Source organism: Maniola hyperantus, chromosome 8 (genome assembly GCF_902806685.2).
Source record: "Maniola hyperantus chromosome 8, iAphHyp1.2, whole genome shotgun sequence".
NCBI classification, from domain to species: Eukaryota; Metazoa; Arthropoda; class Insecta; order Lepidoptera; family Nymphalidae; genus Maniola; species Maniola hyperantus.
The window spans coordinates 13,153,641-13,175,735 of NC_048543.1; the positions used below are offsets into that span (position 1 = coordinate 13,153,641).

The 22,095-nt window shown below is 37.2% G+C and overlaps 1 protein-coding gene across 13 annotated transcripts in view; it reads left to right on the top strand.

Moving 5' to 3' along the window:
- The window catches only part of LOC117984500 (CUGBP Elav-like family member 1), a 462,287-nt gene that overhangs the window by 278,573 nt on the left and 161,619 nt on the right, over positions 1 to 22,095 (top strand). For 8 of the 13 annotated variants that reach the window (XM_069500131.1, XM_069500134.1, XM_069500132.1 and 5 more), the window contains exon 3: positions 12,081 to 13,128. The exons of the other annotated variants lie outside the window; for them this stretch is intronic. In XM_069500131.1, the coding sequence (XP_069356232.1) occupies positions 12,995 to 13,128 (134 nt within the window). In that variant the 5' untranslated portion in view covers positions 12,081 to 12,994. The remainder of the gene's footprint in view (positions 1 to 12,080; positions 13,129 to 22,095) is intronic. 13 annotated transcript variants of the gene reach the window in all.

The following is a 22,095-nucleotide window of genomic DNA, read 5'->3' on the forward strand; positions in this document are numbered from 1 at the left end:
TACACTTAATTAACTAATATTTACATTGGAAGCTAGTAACAGTTTCGAGCACACCTGCTATATTACGGTTTGGAAGGTTACCTAAACATGAGCGATCTTAAGGGCTGACCCGTTTTATGATAAGTGTTTACTTTGTAGTAATTATGTCTTAAAGGTATAGAGAGAGAACCAGCGAGTGCCAGACCTTCCTAATTTTATAAAAGCTGAAAGTTTATTTACTTTGTAGTAATTATGTCTTAAAGTATCTGTTATAAAGAGAGAGCCAGCGAGTGCCAGACCTTCCTTATTTTATAAAAGCTGAAAGTTTATCTGCGTGTTGTCCCCAACACGAGGAAAACGTTTGTTCATGGTTGACATGGTGGATAAATGTAAAACTATTATGGCTAAAAATAATTATAAAAATTTGTTTAAGAATGTAAAGTAAAACCCTTTCATATGATATCCCACTTGGAATAGTAATCTTACTTTGAAAGTTGAAAATAACAATATTTTTTCATGAACATATTTTAATTTTTTTTCTTGTGATGTACCCACAAATTCACGGTCTTTAGATTTTTACCCTCATGTCTGCTGGAAGACCTACCTTCTTACCAAATTTCATGATTTTAGGTCAAAGGAAAGTACCCCTATAGGTTTCTTGACAGACAGATTACAAGGGTTCCGTTTTTCCTTTTGAGGTACAAAACATCATCTAAGGTACGATAGTGAGTCAGATACTGATACAAGGTCAGATAGTGAGTTAGTATAATGTTACTGATTATCAAATTAAAATATATACCTACTTAGTTGTCTTGCACGATGGTACGGAACCCTTGTGTGTGTGAGTCTGACTCGCACTGGACCAGTTTATTAATACTTCACTATTTTTGTTTAATTCCAGCTACAGAAATATTACGTCGCGTAGAGATTTAGCAATGCCATGTTGCGGCGCCTCCTGTTTCTTAAATCGTCCTTTAAACTTGGAGCTTGGCCGCCTGGTTGGTTTCAAATTCATTTACCCGGGAGAGCACTGCTGTTTTGTAATTTAAATTTGGACTACTTTACATTTCGCCCCCATTCTCCTCCTTCGGATCTTGCGATTTATTTGTTTGAGCGTTATTATTTTTGTTCAAATTAACAAATATATAACGTTATTCTGACTGACTGATATCAACGTACTTTATCACACAGTCTAATTATAACTAACTAGATGGCGCTAGTAGTATCCTAAATCGCACTTGACTTGCATACCTTCTGAGAGCATTAAAAGTCTTCATAATAATATGATCATGTTGTATGAGAATTTACGTTCTTATTATTGTTCCAGATAGAATAATAACATACATAAGTAGGTACATCATTTAGGAATCCGTAGTATTTTTCAATGAGTTCCCACTGGACCCAGCAAATTATCGAAATCAGCGGTGATATGAAACATCATGAACCAATTAACGCCGCCCCCGCGAAGTCTTTTAAGTTTCAAGCCCACATTGCACAAGCACAAATTAGCCTGTCTATTTGTACAACAAACAACGCATCACACGACGAGCTCTAATTATTATAACTAGATGGCACTAGTATTATCCTGAATCGCGCTTGACTTTCATGCTATCTGAGAGCATAGTCTTCAAACTAAAATCTGGTAGAGCTTTCACGCTTGCTCAACATACCGGTGATACTGTAACGACCAATAGGGCCTAAACAGCATAACACTTTTTGAAAAAAAAAATATCATGTTGTTTGAGAATTTACGTTCCTTTTATTGTTACAGATAAAATAATGACATACGCAAGTAGGTAGGTAGGTATATCATTTTGGAATTCATAATTATATTTTCCAATGAATTCCCACCGGATTCAAAGGTAGTCGAATATCGAAAATCAGCGGTGATATGAAACAGCATGAACCAATTAACGGCCCCGCCAAGTCGTTTGAAGTTCCAAGCAAACGCACAAATTGGCCCCTAATTGCCTGTCTGCTTGTCAATGCGTTAAACAACGCATCACATGACGGGGTCTAATTATAACTAATAATGATAATATGTAACAATAACATAATTATGTTACTAGAAGATGCTCGCGATTTCGTCCGCGTGGAAGTAACCTTAAAACTCCAGAAACTCTTTGATTAATATAGATCAGTCAGTCACCTTTTCCTTTTATATATTTACAAGAAGAAGATGATTATAATAATTAAACAGATTATAATAAACTAGCTGATGCCCGCGACGTCTGTCTGTCTGTCTGTCTGCTAGCTTTTCACGGCTCTACCGTTCAACCGATTTTGATGAAATTTGGTACAGAGGTAGCTTGCAACTCGGGGAAGGACATAGGCTACTTATTATCCCGGAAAATTTAAGAGTTCCCATAGGATTTTTAAAAACGAAATCCACGCGTACGAAGTCGCGGGCATCAGCTAGTTACTATATAAAAACAGTGATAAAGTGGTTCTCTAGAACAGTCGCTTCAGTACTGAGTGAACATACGTATCACAAATTTCGTCACTGGCAGTAAGCGAAACCGTGGCCGAGTGGTCTAGGCATCGGGCGCGAACCCAGAAGATGCAGGTTCGATTCCTGCCGGTTACGCAATTTTTGATATGTATTTAAAATTATTTAGTGATAAAGTGGTTCTCTAGAAGTATGAATAGTGAACAGTGAGGCGGGATTTATCTCGCGGTTCACAATTATTCCGCAAATTAGGATCCCGCTGTTTGCGCGCGTTCGTTGCGGAAACATAATTTCGTCGCCGCGCTTTCCTGCCTTTGCCAGCATACAACGTTGCATCCAATGTAATTTTAATGCAGTAAAAATCTATTTAACATTGCACTTTGTTGATTTTAATAACGCAGTCGAATACTGAAACTATTACTTTCTCTTTTTCGTCAGACGATAGATTTTCAAGAATGTTCTAGATTGTTTTTGTACTTACTCCGTATAAATTAAAAACCAGTCAAGTACGAGTGAGTGAATAGATTTTTATTCAAAACAAACTTTCACAAGTGCTTTTGAATTGTCAACTAGTTTAATTTACCACTGGTTCGGAATGCCGTTCCTACCGAGAAGAAGGAAAAACCTACGAAGAGTTCCGTATTATCGTACAAGAAATAACACTAGAAACTACCTTAAATTAAGCTCATATGGTTATTTGAACTGTACTATAACTAACTCTAAAGCTGTGGTAGCCTAGTGGTTAGGACGTCCGCCTTCTAATCGGAGGTTGGGGGTTCGATCCCGGGCACGCACCTCTACCTTTTCGAAGTTATGTGCGTTTTTAAAATATTAAAATATCACTTGCTTTAACGGTGAAGGAAAATATCGTGAGGAAACCTGCATGCCTGAGAGTTCTCCATAATGTTCTCATAGGTGTGTGAAGTATACCAATCCGCGAATGGCCAGCGTGGTAGAGTATGACCAAGCCCTTCTCACACCGAGAGGAGACCCGTGCTCTGCAGTGAGCCGGTGATGGGTTGATCATGATGATAATTATTCATAGCAATCGTTTAGTAGACTGTCGCCTAACAATCGCTCAACAAATTAGGAACTCATTCTCCGCACTGGCTCGCCACGGAAACGTAATTTCCTCCCCGCAATGTTTTCCCGCCGCCGGCATCCTGCAACATTCCGTCGGATGTAATTTTAGTAGGATTATGCATTTTTATTTGCTTTTAAATATGTACGTATGAAATAAATTTTCACATAACAATTGGGCTGTTTTGCAATTTGAATATTAATTGTACTGAGCTAGAAATGATCCCACATACAAGACTTGTATGAAAACGTCAAAATAATATTGAAACATTACTAGTTACGCGATGATAGTAGGGCCCCGGGTCTTGATTATAATACTATTATCATCATCATCATCATCAGTGTCAACCTATAGACAGACGTTCACGGCTGGACATAGAGACTTCCACACACCACGGTCTTGCGCTGCCTAAATCTAACGGCTCCCTACGACTTGTTTTATCCACCTAGTGGAGGGTCTCAAAATCTGAGCTTTCGGTGTGAGGTCGCCTAGCATTATAAAATAACACAAAAAGTAAATTAGAAACAAGCTAAACTCAATATCCTGTCACTTTTTCAATTAAATTCAATAAACAGTATTTTTATATTGTAAAGTCCCAATCGGTCAGAAAGCAATACATATTGGAATAGTTTCGTCCACCAACGTTTAACGTAAAGGCTTTCATGGGCTCCTTTCAAAATAGGATTTTGGGGCTTCAAAGTAAGCGTTTTATTTTATTTTATTTTATTTATTAAACTAGCTTATGCCCGCGACTTCGTCCGCGTGGACTACACAAATTTTAAACCCCTATTTTACACCCTTAGGGTTGATCTTTAACTATGAGATTTAAACATATTATGAGCTTAATAAAATATGTCATATTGCTAATTGCAAAAATATTAAGTACAAAACTTCTTTACAGACACTTCAAAACTGACAGACTTTCATACAAACTTCAAACCCCTATTTTACCCCTTCAGGGGTTGCATTTTGAAGAATCCTTTCTTAGCGGACGCCTACGTCATAATAGCTATCTGCATACCGAATTTCAGCGCGATCCGTCCAGTAGTTTGAGCTGTGCGTTGATAGATCAGTCAGTCAGTCAGTCAGTCAGTCACCTTTTCCTTTTATATTATATAGATTTCGGTACACCAACAGCAAGTTCACATTCTCAATGAACTTAAAAAATAAATAATACAGTCTTGTTCTATGTGACATGCCACTTAAAGGTATACACAATGTGGCTAATTCCTTTGTACACAATCTCTAAACTAAACTAAAATATCACGTCTAAATCCATTGCTATCCCTTTCATAATGTTGCTTGCGGAAAAGGAAAGCACTAGACTTAGACCTGTTAATTTATTTTAGTTTAGAGATTGTGTACTAGAGAATCGGCCCCAATATCTATATAAAAAGAGCGACTGCTCACATTTTGTACTTACATATTTTTGTTTTAAGTAGGTATAGGTCCGAACGCTCTAGTTTTAGTAACAGTTTCTTATAAGAGACAGCAGGTGGTAGTAGAAATAAAATTTGCGATATTGAAGGCAAGACAGGCAACTCCAAATTAATCTTTACCAGCTGATGTCTGCAACTTTATCCATGTGGATTTAGGTTTTTGAAAATCCCATAGTAACTCTTTTCCGGGACTAAAAGTTTCCTAGTCTTTGACTATAATATCCATGCAAGAAATCACGTCGATCCTTTGCTCCATTACGGCGTGATTGAAGGGCAATCAAACACGCTTTCGCATTATTAATATAGATAGTGGTGTGTGCGGCTGAAAATACGAGAAACACAAGTCGAAGTCAACAGACGCAAAGAAACACTGATGATGCATTCTGAGTGTATAATACGTAAAATACGTAAAACGTGTATTGCTCAATACAACGCGCAACACGTTTTTCAAATCCAGTAATAAAGCAGAATCAAGTTATAGCCACGGCTTGATCACACGAGTAGATATATAGACCAGAGGGGAAGCTTCATACTAGCGGCTGGCTGTAGGTTCACTCACTCAAGCGCAGCTCACGCACACCACGACCGTCCGTGACACGTCGTGGTTTGGGTGAGCTGGTGTAAAGCTTCCCCTCTGGTCTATAATACCTACTCGTGTGGCTTGATTAAATATTTCAGCGCATGCTAAAACAAATCATCAGTACCCATATTATAAACGCGAAAATGTGTTTGTTTGTTGGTTTTTTGGTTTGTTGGTTTGTTCTTCAACCACGTCGCAACGAAGCAACAGACCGACGTGATTTTTAGCATGGGTATAGTTAAAGACCTAGAGAGTGACATAGGCTATTTTTTATCCCGAGAAATCAATGAGTTCCCACGGGATTTTTTTAAACCTAAATCAACGCGTACGAAGGCGCGGGCATCAGCTAGTTGATTATAATTTCAGCCGCTAAATGGACAACTTAATAGTGTCATTATCGCTTGTTTCGTAGCGCCAGCCTAAAACGCTGAAATTCAAAACAGAATAACTCATCAGGCGCGGCGAAAGTTGGACGAATGAAAATTAATGAAATTCTCCAGCAGGCGGACGAACGGCTTAAAATGCTCGGATACAGTGGATATTGTTAGCTCTACGGGCGATGTTGTTTACTTTAAACTTGTTTATCTAAATATAAAAAATATATAAAAGGAAAAGGTGACTGACTGACTGACTGACTGATCTATCAACGCACAGCTCAAACTACTGGACGGATCGGGCTGAAATTTTGCATGCAGATAGCTCTTATGACGTAGGCATCCGCTAAGAAAGGATTTTTGAAAATTCAACTCCTAAGGGGGTGAAATAGGGGTTTGAAATGTGTGTAGTCCACGCGGACGAAGTCGCAGGCATAAGCTAGTCGTGTATAAGTAGACGTGAAATCAAAGATACCTAGTCGTTACACTGGTAGCCGAAAGTATTAAATATAGGTAACATTTGACGGCTGCCAGTGCAGGTGGAGCCGTGACGTTTTGTTACAAATTTCCTAAATGTCGTGAACTGTGAAACCATCACTAAAATAGTGTAAATGATAATGCAGATTGTACTTGACCGGTCCGCTCTGGGCGCCGCGATCTTTGCCCCTCGACGGTTCGCACTGAACTGACCTCCTGAGGCTTGAAACACTTTAATGATCAAATCATTATACTCTACAACTTAACCTATGTCACAGTTCACGACTTGTAGCAAAACGTCGAGGCTTCAGCTACACTGGCAGGCGTCAAATGTTACCTAAATTTGACGCTAGGTGGGCTATGAAATGACTAGGTATATTTGATTTCCCGTTACTCCTAGCGTAATATTTGGTAGATCGTCGATTCAGGATAAAACTGAGAGTTTCCTCACTCTAGTTCACTCTGCCCATGATCTCTTACGGCCGAAATTAATAAGCTATCCATCTACGATTTGCTCTACTAAAGATACAAATTTGGCATAAACTCCATACAAGCTACCACAAATCTCTATCCTTAGTTAGGCAAATTGTGAATAGATAGCTTAGTAATTACGGCCGTTAGGCGCAACGCCCACTAGCAAAATGGAGTGGAATAGAGACGCAGTGTCTTTTTAGGATTCCGTACCCAAAGAGTGCTAACTGGACCGTATTATTAAGCCTCCGCTGTCCGTCCGTCTGTCTGTCAACGGGCGGTATCTCATGAACCTTAATAGGTTAGGTAAAGAGTTGAAATTTTCAGTGTGTATTTCTATTGCCGCGATTAACTTTACAAAAAATAATAAAAATTTCCAAATAGCCACCATGAAAATCAAAATAATCCTTTTTTTTTACGATAGCAGGTACTAACCCTTCACGTGTAAGTCTGACTCGCACTTGACCGGTTTTACTATTGCAGTGCCACCGTTGCTAAATTTTTATTCAAATTCAGATTTCTAAATAAAGATTTTTTAAACCTATTATTACTAAGAATCGTAGGTATCGTCTGTATGCGTCGGCCCTAAGAGGTGCCTATATAAATGCTTCTTAGGTACTGGTACGTAATCGTAAACACGACAATATAAACAGCAACTCGAGTCGTGAAATAAGAACCCCTTCAAAAAGTCCCCCTACGTGAAATTAGGGCTATTTAGCCAACGAACTCATAATGTCACATAATGGCTTTTCAATTTTCAACGAAATGCCAGCGAAATCCATTCCCGTCGTCGTCGAAATACTGACAATAACCTTTATTAAAAGCTTCGACGAAAATATGGCAATCAAATGGGAAATTTCTTGAAAAAAAATTTCAACCCCTCGGTACCTAAACATCAATGATATTTCAATTATACGACTACGACAACGATACGGTATAAGTCCCGCAAATTGCTATTGCGCTGGAACAATGTCTCATCATTATCATCGAAATGACGTCAGCCGAAATAAAAATATCCCATCAGCTCAAAACTTCAGTCAAGTGCTGACGTCACTAAATTGGCACCCACGCGCATTAGCAATTAGCGGGACTTATATCAATATGACTAATGTATACAGTATGAATTTTTTGGTAATTTTTTGTAATGACAGGTGCCTGCTATCTAGACCACAGTACCTACAACCAATAATGCCCTGCAATAGCCCAATTTACTGTTATAGTTTCTATTCCTTTAAATAGCGTTGTACCCAACAGGATTTAAGTACCTACTGTTCGTCGTATTCATCTCAAAATTATTAATTAGACCAATTCTCTTAAGAATCATCTACATGTTAGATCTCTACGCAACTAAAGAGTTGTTTTGCCACTGAATGTGCAAATGGAGGAGTAAATCATAAGCCGTGCCGTGATAGCCTAGTGGTTCGGACATCCACCTCCTATTCGGGAGTAAGGTTTGATCCCGGGCACGCACTTCTGACTTTTCGGAGTTATATGTGTGTTTTAAGAAATTAAATATCACTCGCTTTAACGGTTAAAGAAAACGCACAACAGACGGAAACGTTTAAGTGCGGAAACCAGCCCAGAGCAAAGAAGGTTAAAGAAAACATCGTGAGGAAACCTGCGTGCCTGAGAGTTCTACATAATGTTCTCAAAGGCGTGTGAAGTCTGTCAATCCGCACTTAGCCAGCGTGGTGGACTATGGCCAAACCCTTCCCATACTGAGAGAAAGCCCGTGGTCTGTAGTGAGCCGGCGATGGGTTGATCATGATGATTATGAAATCTTAAGGAAATCTTGTCGTAAAGTCTAAAAAGAGTCAAACGCTTTAAAGGGTGCGCAGCAGTTTCGTGACGTCGTAGAATTCGCGTGCTCGATGAAAAAAAACGCAATTTATGCTCACGTAATAGGCGATGCGGATAATTCGCGGGGGTTCAGTTTGTAGGGACACCACGCAACAGGAAAATCCTGGACGAAGAGGTGACGAATAATTAAAGGTGTTCGAAAAAACTATGTAATAAAAACTTCAAAGTACTTAAAAGCAAGTTTGCACATGACTTTTGTGTCCAGTGGGGTGATTTGCTAACACAATGTTCAACGCTGAATGATAACCACCGAGCTTATTTGACATTTATTTTTAATCCGTTGAAGGTTTGCTACGAAACATTATTTTACCATCACACGGTAAAGCAGCAATGTAGAACCAACCAATGTCAAATGAGCTTGGCTCTCATTAAGTGTTGAACACTCAGCGAATCGCCCTGCAGGTTGTATCTGAACATAAAACGAAATACATTTTTCTAACGATATTCAACACAATCACTTCAAAAACGCTTCCATAGCTCAACGGTTAAAGAGTGCCCACTCTTATCTGTGCTCTTATTATCGAAATCAGATACATCAAAAATTGAAATCTTACGCGATTTACTATTTTTGTAACTACTTCTAGCACAAGCTTTAAGCTAAGTTTCCACTATCAATAAAACTTGCAGAAGTTAGCTCTGGTGAGTCTGCTGCAAATTTTGTATACTGAAACTTGCAGATATTGACACTGACAGGACAATAAGAGATGACTTCTGCGAGTTTTATTGTTTGTCGATACGTCTTAGCATTAGCATTAGCACTGATAACCTAGTATTTAAGACGTCGGCTTTCTATTCGTTGGGTCTAGGTTTCGATCCCGGGCACGCACTTCTAACTTTCAAAGTTACCTGTCTTTAAAAGCAATTAAATATCACTTATTTTAGCCGTGGAAAAAAATATATTGTTGAAATGTTGATGGTTGATAATGATATCGATAATGATTTACCATTACAATAAGTAATGGAAATGGAATGGAAATATTAAAAAAAAGTTCTTTCAAAATCATTTTAAATTTAATTCATGGTCACCCTACCGCGACCTTTTTTTTGCGACAATTTCGTTCCGTAATAGCCGGCCTCATTGATGTATTATATAAAAATGTCGCAGCTAAATTCGATTACCGAGTTTTTACGGTTAATTGTCTCCCCTTATGAAAACATTCATGAATTTCTTATGCAAACATCGATAACCAATCTCTTTCAAGCCTATGCAATCCTGGTACCTATATTATAATAATATAGTGCATACGAAGAGTGAAGTCAGCAGCATAGGGTGCAACGTAAAAGTACGAGCGCAAAAGTCACGTCAGCACCGACCTCTACCGCGATGGGGCCTTTGTTATGCAATTTGTAGGTGCGGCTGATGCGGCTGAAACTTGCTATTTGCGTCACAAGCATTTTCATTATTTAAAAAACCCTCTGGCCCCGCTTTGTGCATTGCTTTCTCCAAAAACTAGAGTAAGGCGCAACGTACACCTAGAAAGTGTAATAGAGCAAAGGCACAGTGTCTTTTTAATAACTCTAGCAAATCTTTATTTATTTTGGCATGATTCTCCTTCTTTTCTTTTCGTTATAATATACCAGTTTCAACCTATGTTAAAACTTAAAATGCATAAAGCTGAGTTTAAATTATTACCAAAATAAACTCGGCTCCGCTCTACTCCGTGGGTTCGCGTCGGCCCTTAGCTGCAGTAATAATATGAATAACTAGCTGATGCCCGCGACTTCGTCCGCGTGGAATTATTTTTTTTTAAATCCCTTGGGAACCTTTTGATTTTCCGGGATAAAAAAGTCTGTCACTTCTCCAGGTCTTCATCTATACCCATGCAAAAAATCACGTCAATCCGTTGCACCGTTGCTACGTGATTGAAGGACAAACCAACAAACCAACAAACAAATACACTTTCGCATTTATAATAAGGGTAGGTACTGATAACATTTTGTAATGTAAATAGCAATAAATGAAATTATTCTTGTAATTTTACCAAGGCTTTTAACAGTTGGTACTTACAATTATTTTAATAGTTTAAAAGTTAACTATTATAAATTCAGGCCAACGTAAGCTGTTTGTGCTTAAAATAATACTGACATTCAAATGCAGTTTATTTTATCAGCGCGAATTAACCCACGGTGAATTATGCACGTACTACAGAGCGAATAAATGTTTGGCAAGACTACAAAACTACTTAGCGCTTGGCACACAGAACAAGTGGAAAACACTTGTCTTTATATTTGGTATAATCAAATAACTATAAAGAAAAATTTTTGACAATGTTGTTCACACACTACTTACTTACCTTATCTTTTTCAGGGTTCCATTCCCGAAGGGTGCCAATGGGATCCTATAATAATTATTCGTTGATCGCCCTTCTCTCTATCCGTCTGATACAGCCCGTTGACAGGCAGACAGACTAACGGACGGACAGGACGGCTTAGTAATAGGGTGGGAGGCTTCGGCCGTGGCTAGTTACCACCCTACCAGCAAAGCCGTGCCGCCAAGCGATTTAGCGTTCCGGTACGATGCTGTGTAGAAACCAAAAGTTTTTATCAAACCCGCACCGGTTTGATAAAAACTGCCATAGCGCTTCTAGGTTAGCCCTCTTCCATCTTAGATTGCATCATCGCTTACCTACCATCAAGTGAGAGTCCAGTACGGGTAAGGAAACCTGAAGAGGAAGCTTTTTTGGATATTAAAATTATGTACCTCAGTATGCGCTTTAAGTACCTATACATGGAAAACTGGGCGTATCTAAGATGGGTTTGGATTCCCTGCCGGCTGCCTACCTTATAATCATAATCATAACCATAATCATTTATTTACTTTTCTCAGATATGTTAGGTACATGTATATTATTTACATGGGGTCTTAAAAATTAGGTAATCATGTCGCATATCCTGCCAAGCATGGCGTGCAAAATAATTGAACCCAGCATCTCATTTCACCGTCTTAAAATACCTATTGTTCATTTTATATTAATGTTTAATATAAAATTCGTCTATATTAATATTTAATATAAAATTAATATCACAGTTTTTTAATTTAAACGGAAATTATTACAGATCTAATAGCTACTTCGTTTAATTTATTTGGGCGGATAACTCCTTAGAGAATCTTTTACCGTGTCACGTCGTTTACGAGGAATCAAATTTTATTGCTATCATCTTAATATCAGGCGCTCCCGAGAATATTGTAATTCGAACTCCTTAGAGAGACGCTTTATAATATTATAATATTTCTTCTTTATAACGGAAAATCTTTATGAACCGGTTATGAATATAGCTACCTACTTACTTTTACATCCTTTTTCCGCGTTATTAAAATTAATTGTAATATCGCAACTGCCATTATAAATATTGTGTTTTGTTGTCACAGTGATCTACCTGCCTACGTGCGATAGGTAAACGTATGCGAGAAGAGTTAAGGAAAATAGTAAATTACAGCGAGTGAGAAAGGACACTAAGTGAAAAAAGATAAACAAAGTGTGAAAATCAGTGCGAAAGTTTAGTGAAATACCAAAATAATGTCGTTAATATGTATCTACCGGACAGGACGCTGACCTTATTCGAAGTTTAAGCAAATATAAAGGACTTGAACGTGTGTGTAGCGTTGGAACACACTAGATACTTTTTGTTTCGAAACTTTTTGTCTTTTGAAACTTAAGAAAATACCTTTAAACATGGATAAATGTAAACAACATAAATAGGGCTTTTTCGTACAGTTTTTGACTGTAATTTTCAAATTTTTGACGCAACTATTCGTTTTGCTTTAGCTTCAAGTTTTAGACTCTGGTTTCATATATTGTTCGTAAAGAATCCTTTCTCGCTGGATTTGTCAGCTCAATTCAAAATCCCAGCAAGTGGCTAGGAACCTAGTGTGCTGTGTGGGGTTTTTTTATACAAAACTATATGACCCAGCCCGTTTTCGTACGGGTGGCATTAAGTAAATGTTTACACAGGAACACTGTCCAATAGATTGTCTGAGTGTTAGTGAAAAATCAGAAAAGTCCAACCAGCACTTTGGTTTAGCGCTTTCTAAGAGACGGATATCATGGACTGACTTTATGAGTACTTTGGCTGTAGTGATGGGTTGCAGCAAGTCCTCGAGGTGTTCAGTGTAATCGCTAGTGTGTCTCGCGGCGTCAGGTGTTGAGTGTCGGCGATGACGCGGGGGGAGGGCGTGCCACCGCGCTTATCAGGAGATAAGGCGGCGGTTGATAGTGGAGTCGCAAACGGCGGCGAGGCCTCATAGTGACCAGGCCGCTTGGAAGCCAGCGGCCGCCGCCCGTCATGCTGCACTCTCTGAACGCACTCGCCGGCAAGATATCGCCGGGCGGCGGCCTCGACACGAACGCGAACCGACACTCGCACCCCAACAGGAACCACAAGTCTTCGTCACCGTCGTCGCCCTACTCCAAGACGAAGTAAGTGCCCATCACAATCTCTACATCCCTAACTCTTATCAAGTACCTATCACTAAACTTAAACTAAATTGACAAGCTATACGAGTACTTAGTTTCAAATTATAAAAACATGGCGAAATGAACGTAAGTATATTTTAATACTTCAATGTATATACGTAACCACTATTTGTCGAAAGCATCGCTGTCAAAAAGAGTTGCTACCTGTCAATTTAGTTATAAGTTTGTATTAAGTAGATAGATTGTGCTATTCAATGTCTGATGAATGGCGCAGAACTGAAAGACTACCTAATTATAATTAGGTAGTCAGACCCTTGTCTAGCCTAGCTCTTATCAAGTCTCTATCACGATACTTAGATTGAATTGACAAGTCTAAAAGCACCTAGTCAAGCGTGCTGCATGCCTTAGACTGTAGCCACAGAGTAGGAATATCCACTCATGTGCTGCAGCATAACTTTATCTGCAAGTGTGGCCACAGCCAAGTGCTGGTCTATATATTAAATTTTAAAAATATATTTTGACAATGAATATTTTCATGAGCATTTTTAATAATTTGTAGATAGGGTAGGTACAGTGGAACCTTTTTAACTCGAACCCCGTTAACTCAAAATTCTCTCTAATTATTCTCGATATAACTCGAATTATTTAGATGCTCAAAGTGAATATGATTTCCCTGTCATACAATATGATATTCTGTAACTCGAACTACAAATCTAGTAGACTCTATATTATCTTGAAGTAGAATCGTTTACCAAATCCAAGAAATCCAAGAAAAACTAAAAGAATACCAGCTATCTAATTCTTCAGTTTTGTATCTAATAAGAACTTAATAAAGTATTGTTTTTACGAAATTTCGTAATTCTAGCGCGTATTACGATTTACTTAATAATATTGTGACGTATAGAATTATTCTTCCGTGTACCTATTAGGCTTGTTGATACTAACCGCAATCGACATGCTTCAAGATGAAGTACAATCATGTTATTTCCTTAGAAGCTGTTATCTTATGCATACAAACGTCAAGATCGTCTTTGGTATTAACTTAAATTAGTTTAGCTATGTGACTGTAAACAGTTTAAAACCATCGGCGTTGGTATGCGTGTGCGCAGGAATGACAGCTACAGTGTAACGATCGCATTCACCTCTGATTGGCCGACACTCGCTCACTATTGGCTACAATGCATTGTTGCAACAGGAATACCATAAATTCAGCCAATCACAACAATCGCGATTGTAAGTGCGATTGCTGCAGGTTTTCGGGAATCAACCTGTAGGCCGAACCTCCGAGCTTCCAACAAAAGTAAATGAAGTGTCACCACAGAAATCTCAATAATAGTAGAATTTCTGTGCATGTCACCGAGTACAGACCTACTGAAGCTATCTTTATAGGTGTTTAAGAACATCCCTAACGCACTTTGGTTTGGGACATTGTTGGTTCATCGTTGTATAACCAAAATTTATAAAAATCAAAATTAAATCCGCGTGGACAAAATCGCAGGCATCCGCTAGTCTGCTACTAAAGACGCTTTTAGGAATAAAAATAGGTTTGTTTGTTTGGTCTTACATATTTGTTTTTTTTTTATATTTATTCTATACCTATCAAGTGTGTTTTTTTACCGCCGAGTTACTTGCTGGTTCTTCTTGATAGGAAAGGCATTCCGAATCAGTGGTAGATGCATCCGACTATTCAAAAGTACTTGTAAAAGTTTATTTGAATAAATAGATTTTTATTTTTATTTTATTTTAGTCTTTGACACACAAAACATGCAACATGTTTTCATAAATTCATAAAAGCCCTTGTTTTCTTCTTCATTAAACTGCTAGATACTCAAAAAGTTCCACCTGTAGGTACTCGTACTTATAACATTAAGATAATGTTCAATTTTACAACTTTTCTTCACTCAGCTTACAAGACTTCTACTCACGAGACTTTACCAAACTCGCGCCTTTAATTAAACCTAACTGGAGAACTAATTAAAATCTTACATTAAAGAAAATGAGTTTAAGTTTCACTGAATAAATACCTACTTGTTTCTGGAAATCTAAATTTTAAAGCCCTCCTTACTAATTAGAGTTGGGAAAACACCTGACCTAGGTACAGTGGCGTGCAGGTCATAGAGGCATAAATGCACTGCTTACCCCAGTTGTAATAGCTTAATGCAAATTTTACATTATGACCTGCCAGTAAACAGGTTCCTACCTAACTAATGCCTACCCTGGCTTCAAACCCTGTGCACGCCACTGCCTAGGTACCTATATATTCACGTTGGTAATCATTAACAAATTACCGTGAATCCTAAGTTATCAAACATTTTAAAAAGCGTTTAAAGATTATTATTAGGTATTCTATGATTATCAACACATCCATACTAAAAATAGCTATTCACTCATCCATTTAAGAGATTTTGCCCCGCCTGCCATTCATTTTCTAACATTTATGTTTATGATCAACTAGCTGATGCCCGCGACTTCGTACGCGTGGATTAGGGTTTTTGAAAATCCCGTGGGAACTCTTTAATTTTCCGGGATAAAAAGTAGCATGCAAAAAATCACGTCAATCCGTTGCACCGTTGCGACGTGATTGAAGGGCAAACCAACAAACCAACAAACCAATAAACCAACAAACCAACAAACCAACAAACCAACAAACCAACAAACCAACAAACAAACACACTTTCGCATTTATAATAAGGGTACTGATTTCTATTTAATAGAATACAAATCTTGTTTTTGCGTTTCAGTTACCAGTTACTATTTATTAGCAGTCGGGTTTTTTTAGTTTTTGTGACTGTCATTTTATTTTTAACCTAGTAAAACCTAGTAGGAACTATTAGTGGATTCAAAAGATTCATAACACAGTTTTTTGCAATGATTCACGTCATAATATGACCTTAGTTCGGACAAATATTGGTCGATGACTAAATAAGAAGGTACTGGGTAGGTACAACCTGGGTCATCTTGACTTAATCCTCAGATAGGTATGACTTTTATCAGTTCTTTGATAAGACTATATTGTTTGATAACGATGCTTAAACTGAATCCACGTGCAATGTTAATGCGTCCGTTCACAGGCATGTAAGTACTGCATATTCATCTTCTTACAGCTGAAATTAATAATGATCAATCTATCTGTAATCCCTTGAAAAGTTTCCAACATTGCTATATTTTGTCAAAAATATTATATTTTTGTATTTTTTTTACTGAAGATACTTCCCAATAAGCAAGTGACTTTACAATCACCACTTGCCATCAAATTGACCCCATATTATGTTAGTATTCGTGTCAAGCGAAGCAGTACCTTGTAAAAGCAGGCCATTGCACTAAAACGAGCTTATCTCATATTAGCAAACATTGCGTGTTCTCCTCTTTGCCTTATTACACAAGTCAGATGTGAATTATGCTCTAAGAAATAATATGGTCGATATCTTAGCGTTTAAACTATTTTTTTATTTTATTGTATTGTGAGTGATTTCCATTATACATTATACAATACGTGTGTAAAGCCGTGTGTCCGTGTGTGAGATAAATTTATAAGGGTTGATATCACTTTGAAGAATATTTTTTTTTCTCAAACATGCATGGAAATATTGTCATTATTTTCGAAAAAAGAATACGCGAAGTATCAAATTTTCGGACAAAGTAAATCAAATCCATTGCAGGAGCGTTTTTTGAATTTGGAACATTACAACGCTCCTGCAATGTTGTATGAAACGGCGTGCTAGGGTCATTCTTGGCATACCATAATCTCTTTGCTTAGTACAAATTGCCTTTACGTGGCTGTATAGCCATAAATGCGTTTGCCTGTCGGCACAGCTGATAAAAAAAATTGGCGGCAAAGCTGAAAATTCGTCTTGATTTGTTGTATGTAAATAACATACCTATACTTAATAAATATAAATTTAATAATAATCAAAATTAGTTCCAACGGTTCAGAGAGTGAAATGGAGATGGATTGTACTCCCTCACATTTAAGATCAGAAGTCAAATTGGCAATGGAAAACCTGCTTCCAGCGAAGTCAAAAGAAAAATACATGAAAGTATATGAAAACTTTATGAGTCGGAAAAATGAGAAAAAGTAGGTAAACATTTTCTCCGAAACAGTATTTTGGCGTATTTTAATGAGATTGCTAAAATTAAAAAGCCATCTACATTATGGGCAATTTATTCCATGCTGAATTATACAGTTAAATTTAATTTAATGTGTAATATAAAAAGTGTGTTTATTTACCTGCATTCTTTTGAGAAAAGCACTATATATATGCCTCGGTGGGAAGCGGCAATTGCCTACTTCCCGGCCTTTGCCATAATGTACTATTAATATAGGTACAACTAGCGTCTGCAACTTCGTTTGCATATGATTTAGGTTTCTAAAAATCCAGTAGGAACTCTTTGATTTGCCGCGATAAAACATAGCATCTGCCATTCTCCAGGTCTTGAACTGTATCCTCTATCACGTTGTTCCGCTGATCCGTTGTGGCGTGATTAAAGGACAAACCAAGAAACAAATACACTTTCGCATGTATATGTAATGTGTATTATGGGTAGTTATGGTAGATTTTCCCTTGACTGTGATCTCATGTGGTGGTATGCGATGATACAGTCCCATATATAGCCCCATAAGCTACCGCTATACAAAACATCACATCATTTTATTACTAGAGTCCAAGACCCTATTTAGAAAATATGAATTTCCAAACCATTTGCTAGCTATCGAAGTCGAGACCTCCCACTAAGAAAACAACAGTGTTCACAACTGCGCCAGGAAGGTTTTCCTTTTATTCAGTTAACTCCACCCCGACCAACGCACACGCAGAACTAATAACGTATATCTGTCACAACTGTCACTCGCTTATTTGTATTATTATATCCGCGATGTCACATAATACCCTCTATTTGCTAATTACACTGCATTAGGGTCACACTTCACTAGCAAAGAGAGGCTATACCGGCGCTATAAGATTATATTACATTTTGTACTTCAGGTATGAATCAAATAGGTACTTTAGAACTTTTACAAGCTTTTTTAGTCGTTCAATTCCTATTGGTAATGAATCTATTGCTTCGATCCTCTAATCTTACCAGCAGCTCTTCACTCTATTATTGTAGACCCATACTTTTAAATACAACCTAACTATTTTATTTAAAAAAATACAAAAACCAATAATATACTATTATAATGGAAACTATTATAATATGGAAATCTATAATATAAAACGATAAACTGACTTGACTTATATATGAACATACAGCTGAAACCACTGGGTCTAGCGACTCGAGAGTTTGCATGTAAGTTTTTCTCTTAGCCATAGTCCCCAAAAAAAAAAAAAACACCCGAGTTTAATTCCGGTGATTCAACTACTTACTAAATAATTAAAAGGTCGTCTTATTTTAGAAAAGTAACTAAACATTAGAAATATTATATACCGAAACAGTATGTGTTTAGTATTGTTGAAATCAAATAGGTAATTGCGACAGAATTGCTCAAACAAAATGCAAATAAAATCAAGCACACCTAAACATTTTAATATTCTATAGCATCGCATAATCGATGGACACTTATCCCAATATCACTGGAGAAACGGCATATGGTATGATATGTATGATAGTAGGTAATAAGCAAGGGGATGCTTATAACTATTACAATATTGAGGAATTATAACTGATAAGGTGCGTTTAACCGACACGGGCACATTATATTGAATTAATTTATTGTTGGATTAGCGAGTTGTTTGATATCGGTAATAATCTAAATATATAAAAGGAAAAGGTGACTGACTGACTGACTGACTGTCTGTCTGACTGATCTATCAACGCATAGCTCAAACTACTGGACGGAACGAGCTTAAATTTGGCATGCAGATAGCTTTTATGACGTGGGCATCCGCTAAGAAAGGATTTGTGTAAATTCAACCCCTAAGGGGTTAAAATGGGGGTTTGAAATTTGTGTAGTCCACGCGAATGAAATCGCGAGCATAAGCTAGTATTATTGAAATAGCTTGTCCCCACGACTTTGTACGCGTGGACTACACAAATTTCCAAGCCCTACTTCACCCCCTTAGGGATTGAATTTTCAGAAATCCTTTCTTAGCGTATGTCTACGTCATAATAGCTATCTGCATGCCAAATTTCAGCCTGATCCGTCCAGTACCCGTACTACAAGATTTTACGTCTCACCAAACCAAACCAAATTCGAGAGTCAAAAAACTTCCGCGTTACAGTAAAATGGACCTAAACAGCCTTGAATTGAAGTCAAATATTCAATGCCACTGATTTTAATTTCGCAATGTTTCCGCTTGGAGCGCTGGCTGTAGAAGTGTAGACAAACTTGAGCTTTAAAACAAGGCGATTAAGATCCAGTTTACTGTAACGCGGAAGTATTTCGACTCTCGAATTGGGTTTGGTTTGGTGAGACGTAAAATCTTGTACTACGGGTACAGTAGTTTGAGCTGTGCGTTGATAGATCAGTCAGTCAGACAGTCAGCTTTTTCTTTTATATGCCCGCGTCTTCGTTTACGTGGATTTAGGATTTTAAAAATCCCGTGCGAACTCTTTGATTTTCCGGGAAAAAGCAGCCTATGTCCGTTTCCGGAATCATCGTCATGATCAAGCCATCACCGGTCCACTACTGAGCACTGATCACCTCTCAGAATGAGAAGGATTTAGGCCAGCTATCAATTTCGTCAAAATTCGTGAAGAGATGGGCCGTAAAAAAGTAACAACAGACAGACACACTTTCATATTTAATTTTTTGTACTATAAAGTATGGATTTTTATAATTTTCCAATACTTAATATTTTTTTCGCCTGAAATGCATATTGAGTTAAACACCGCCTGAATGGCGTGTTTGAGTGCGCTTTATGAAAAGTTTATTTACCTGAAAAATGGAAAACTGTCGCCAATTATTTCATGAAATGGGTATAACATATTTTATATTTTTACCTACTCGTGCATCGTATGCATTAAACATTCTGTATTTTATAATGCGGTATATTTTTTACGTATACGATGACGCAGTACTTAGCAATACGCAGTATACTTAGTAGTTTTGCTCGAGACCCTAGGTGCGATTTTTTGCACTGAACTAAATAAATTCTAATAACTAAGTACCTACCAATATATTTTGCAATAAAGAAATTGTAATAACCCGTTGCAAAAAAATTCAGTCACCTTTTCCTTTTATGTATTTAGAAGATGATAGTGATGTATGCAGTGGCATGCAGGTCATAGAGCAGGTCTCTGCGTATCCCAGTTGTAATAGCTCAATGCATATTTTTCATTATGACCTGCCAGTAAACATGTTCCTACCTAACTAATGCCTACCCTGGCTTAAAAGTCTGTGCACGCCACTGGATGTATTTGGTCCAGTTGTGTCATGTGAATGAGTCAATGAACCAGTTCCTGCTACTCTATTTTACATTGAGCTCACACAAGAAGAGTAAAAAAATTTTTACAAAAAAAATAAAAACCGACTTCGTTACACAAACACTAAAAATTGAAAAATAATTTAATTTATTACCGAATATATTATGTATACAAGAGTTAATATAGTTCCATAATAATACTTTTTGGTGCCGGTGCCAATTAGCTTTAGCTGCGCGAATCGTCTAGACTTCATATTTTTATGGGACTCCACCATGGCACCTCATTGGCACCGACCCCAAAAAATATTATTATGGAACTATACTAACTCTTGTATACAGAATATATTCGGTAATAAATTAAATTATTTTTCAATTTTTAGTGTTTGTGTAACGTCGGATTTTTTTTTTTTTTGTAAAAAAAATTTATTTCTCAATTTTTAGTGGCCCCATGGAATTATGCTATGACTGGTTAAAAGTCTACTGTTTACTAAGCTATTACACTGATCGCGAGCAATTTACTCTTATCCGTTGAGGAGTTCCAGTATCTATCTTCGAAGATGTTCATCAGATCTTCACCAAATTGAAATGGGACCAACTTTGAAGTATACCCTTTCAAACAAAAAAAGAATTTTCAAAATCGGTCTAGGCGTTTTCGAGTAATCGGGGAACATACATAAAAAAAAAAAAAAAAAAAGATTCCGACGAATTGAGAACCTCCTCCTTTTTTTGAAGTCGGTTAAAAAGGAAGCATAATAAAATTAGTAAAAGTATACTGAAATAAAATAAGTCCCCCCCCCCCCCCCACCGCCACTATTTATTTTTCATAAAAATCTGGTAGCACTGGAAACGTCAAAAAATGTTGTTTAATTATAAATTCGACTATAGTGGAACCAGCGGATTCATTATCCTAGTCACCTGTGTTGATGATGATGATGATGAAACTGGACCAACCTCACAACCACACTATCTTTTCCAATGAAAAAAGATTCGGCATACAATAATCAAAGTAGGTAATATACACCAAAATAATACGCGTTGAATACCTGTTGATCTCATTTTTTCTATTTTTTTTAAACTGGTTAAAAATATTGCGTGAAACTAAATTATTATGTCGCCATTTTTATTTTTAGCTACATTTTTTCATATTTTTTGATTGCGATTCAGTTTGCGTGTTCATTAACGCGCTATGCCGGCTTTTAAATTCGCATTCGACGGACTAATTAGATTTCATTTTGATATGAAAATACTATTAATATACACTACTCAAAACAAAAATAATGTGGTGATTGCTTTTTTTTAGGGTTCCGTACCTTAAGCCTTATAGGATCACTTCGTTGTCTGTCTGTCTGTCTGTCAAGAAACCTAGAGGGTAGGTACTTCCCGTTGACCTAGAATCATGAAATTTGACAGGCAGGTAGGTCTTATAGTTAGTGCATGTAAAGAGAAAAACTCTGAAAACCGTGAATTTTTTAGCTATATTAAGAAAATTAAAATGTGTTCATGAACAAAATATAATTAGGATTTTCAACTTTCAAAGTTAGATTACTATACCAAGTGAGGTATCATATGAAAGGGCATTACCTCTACATTCTAAAACAGATTTTTATTT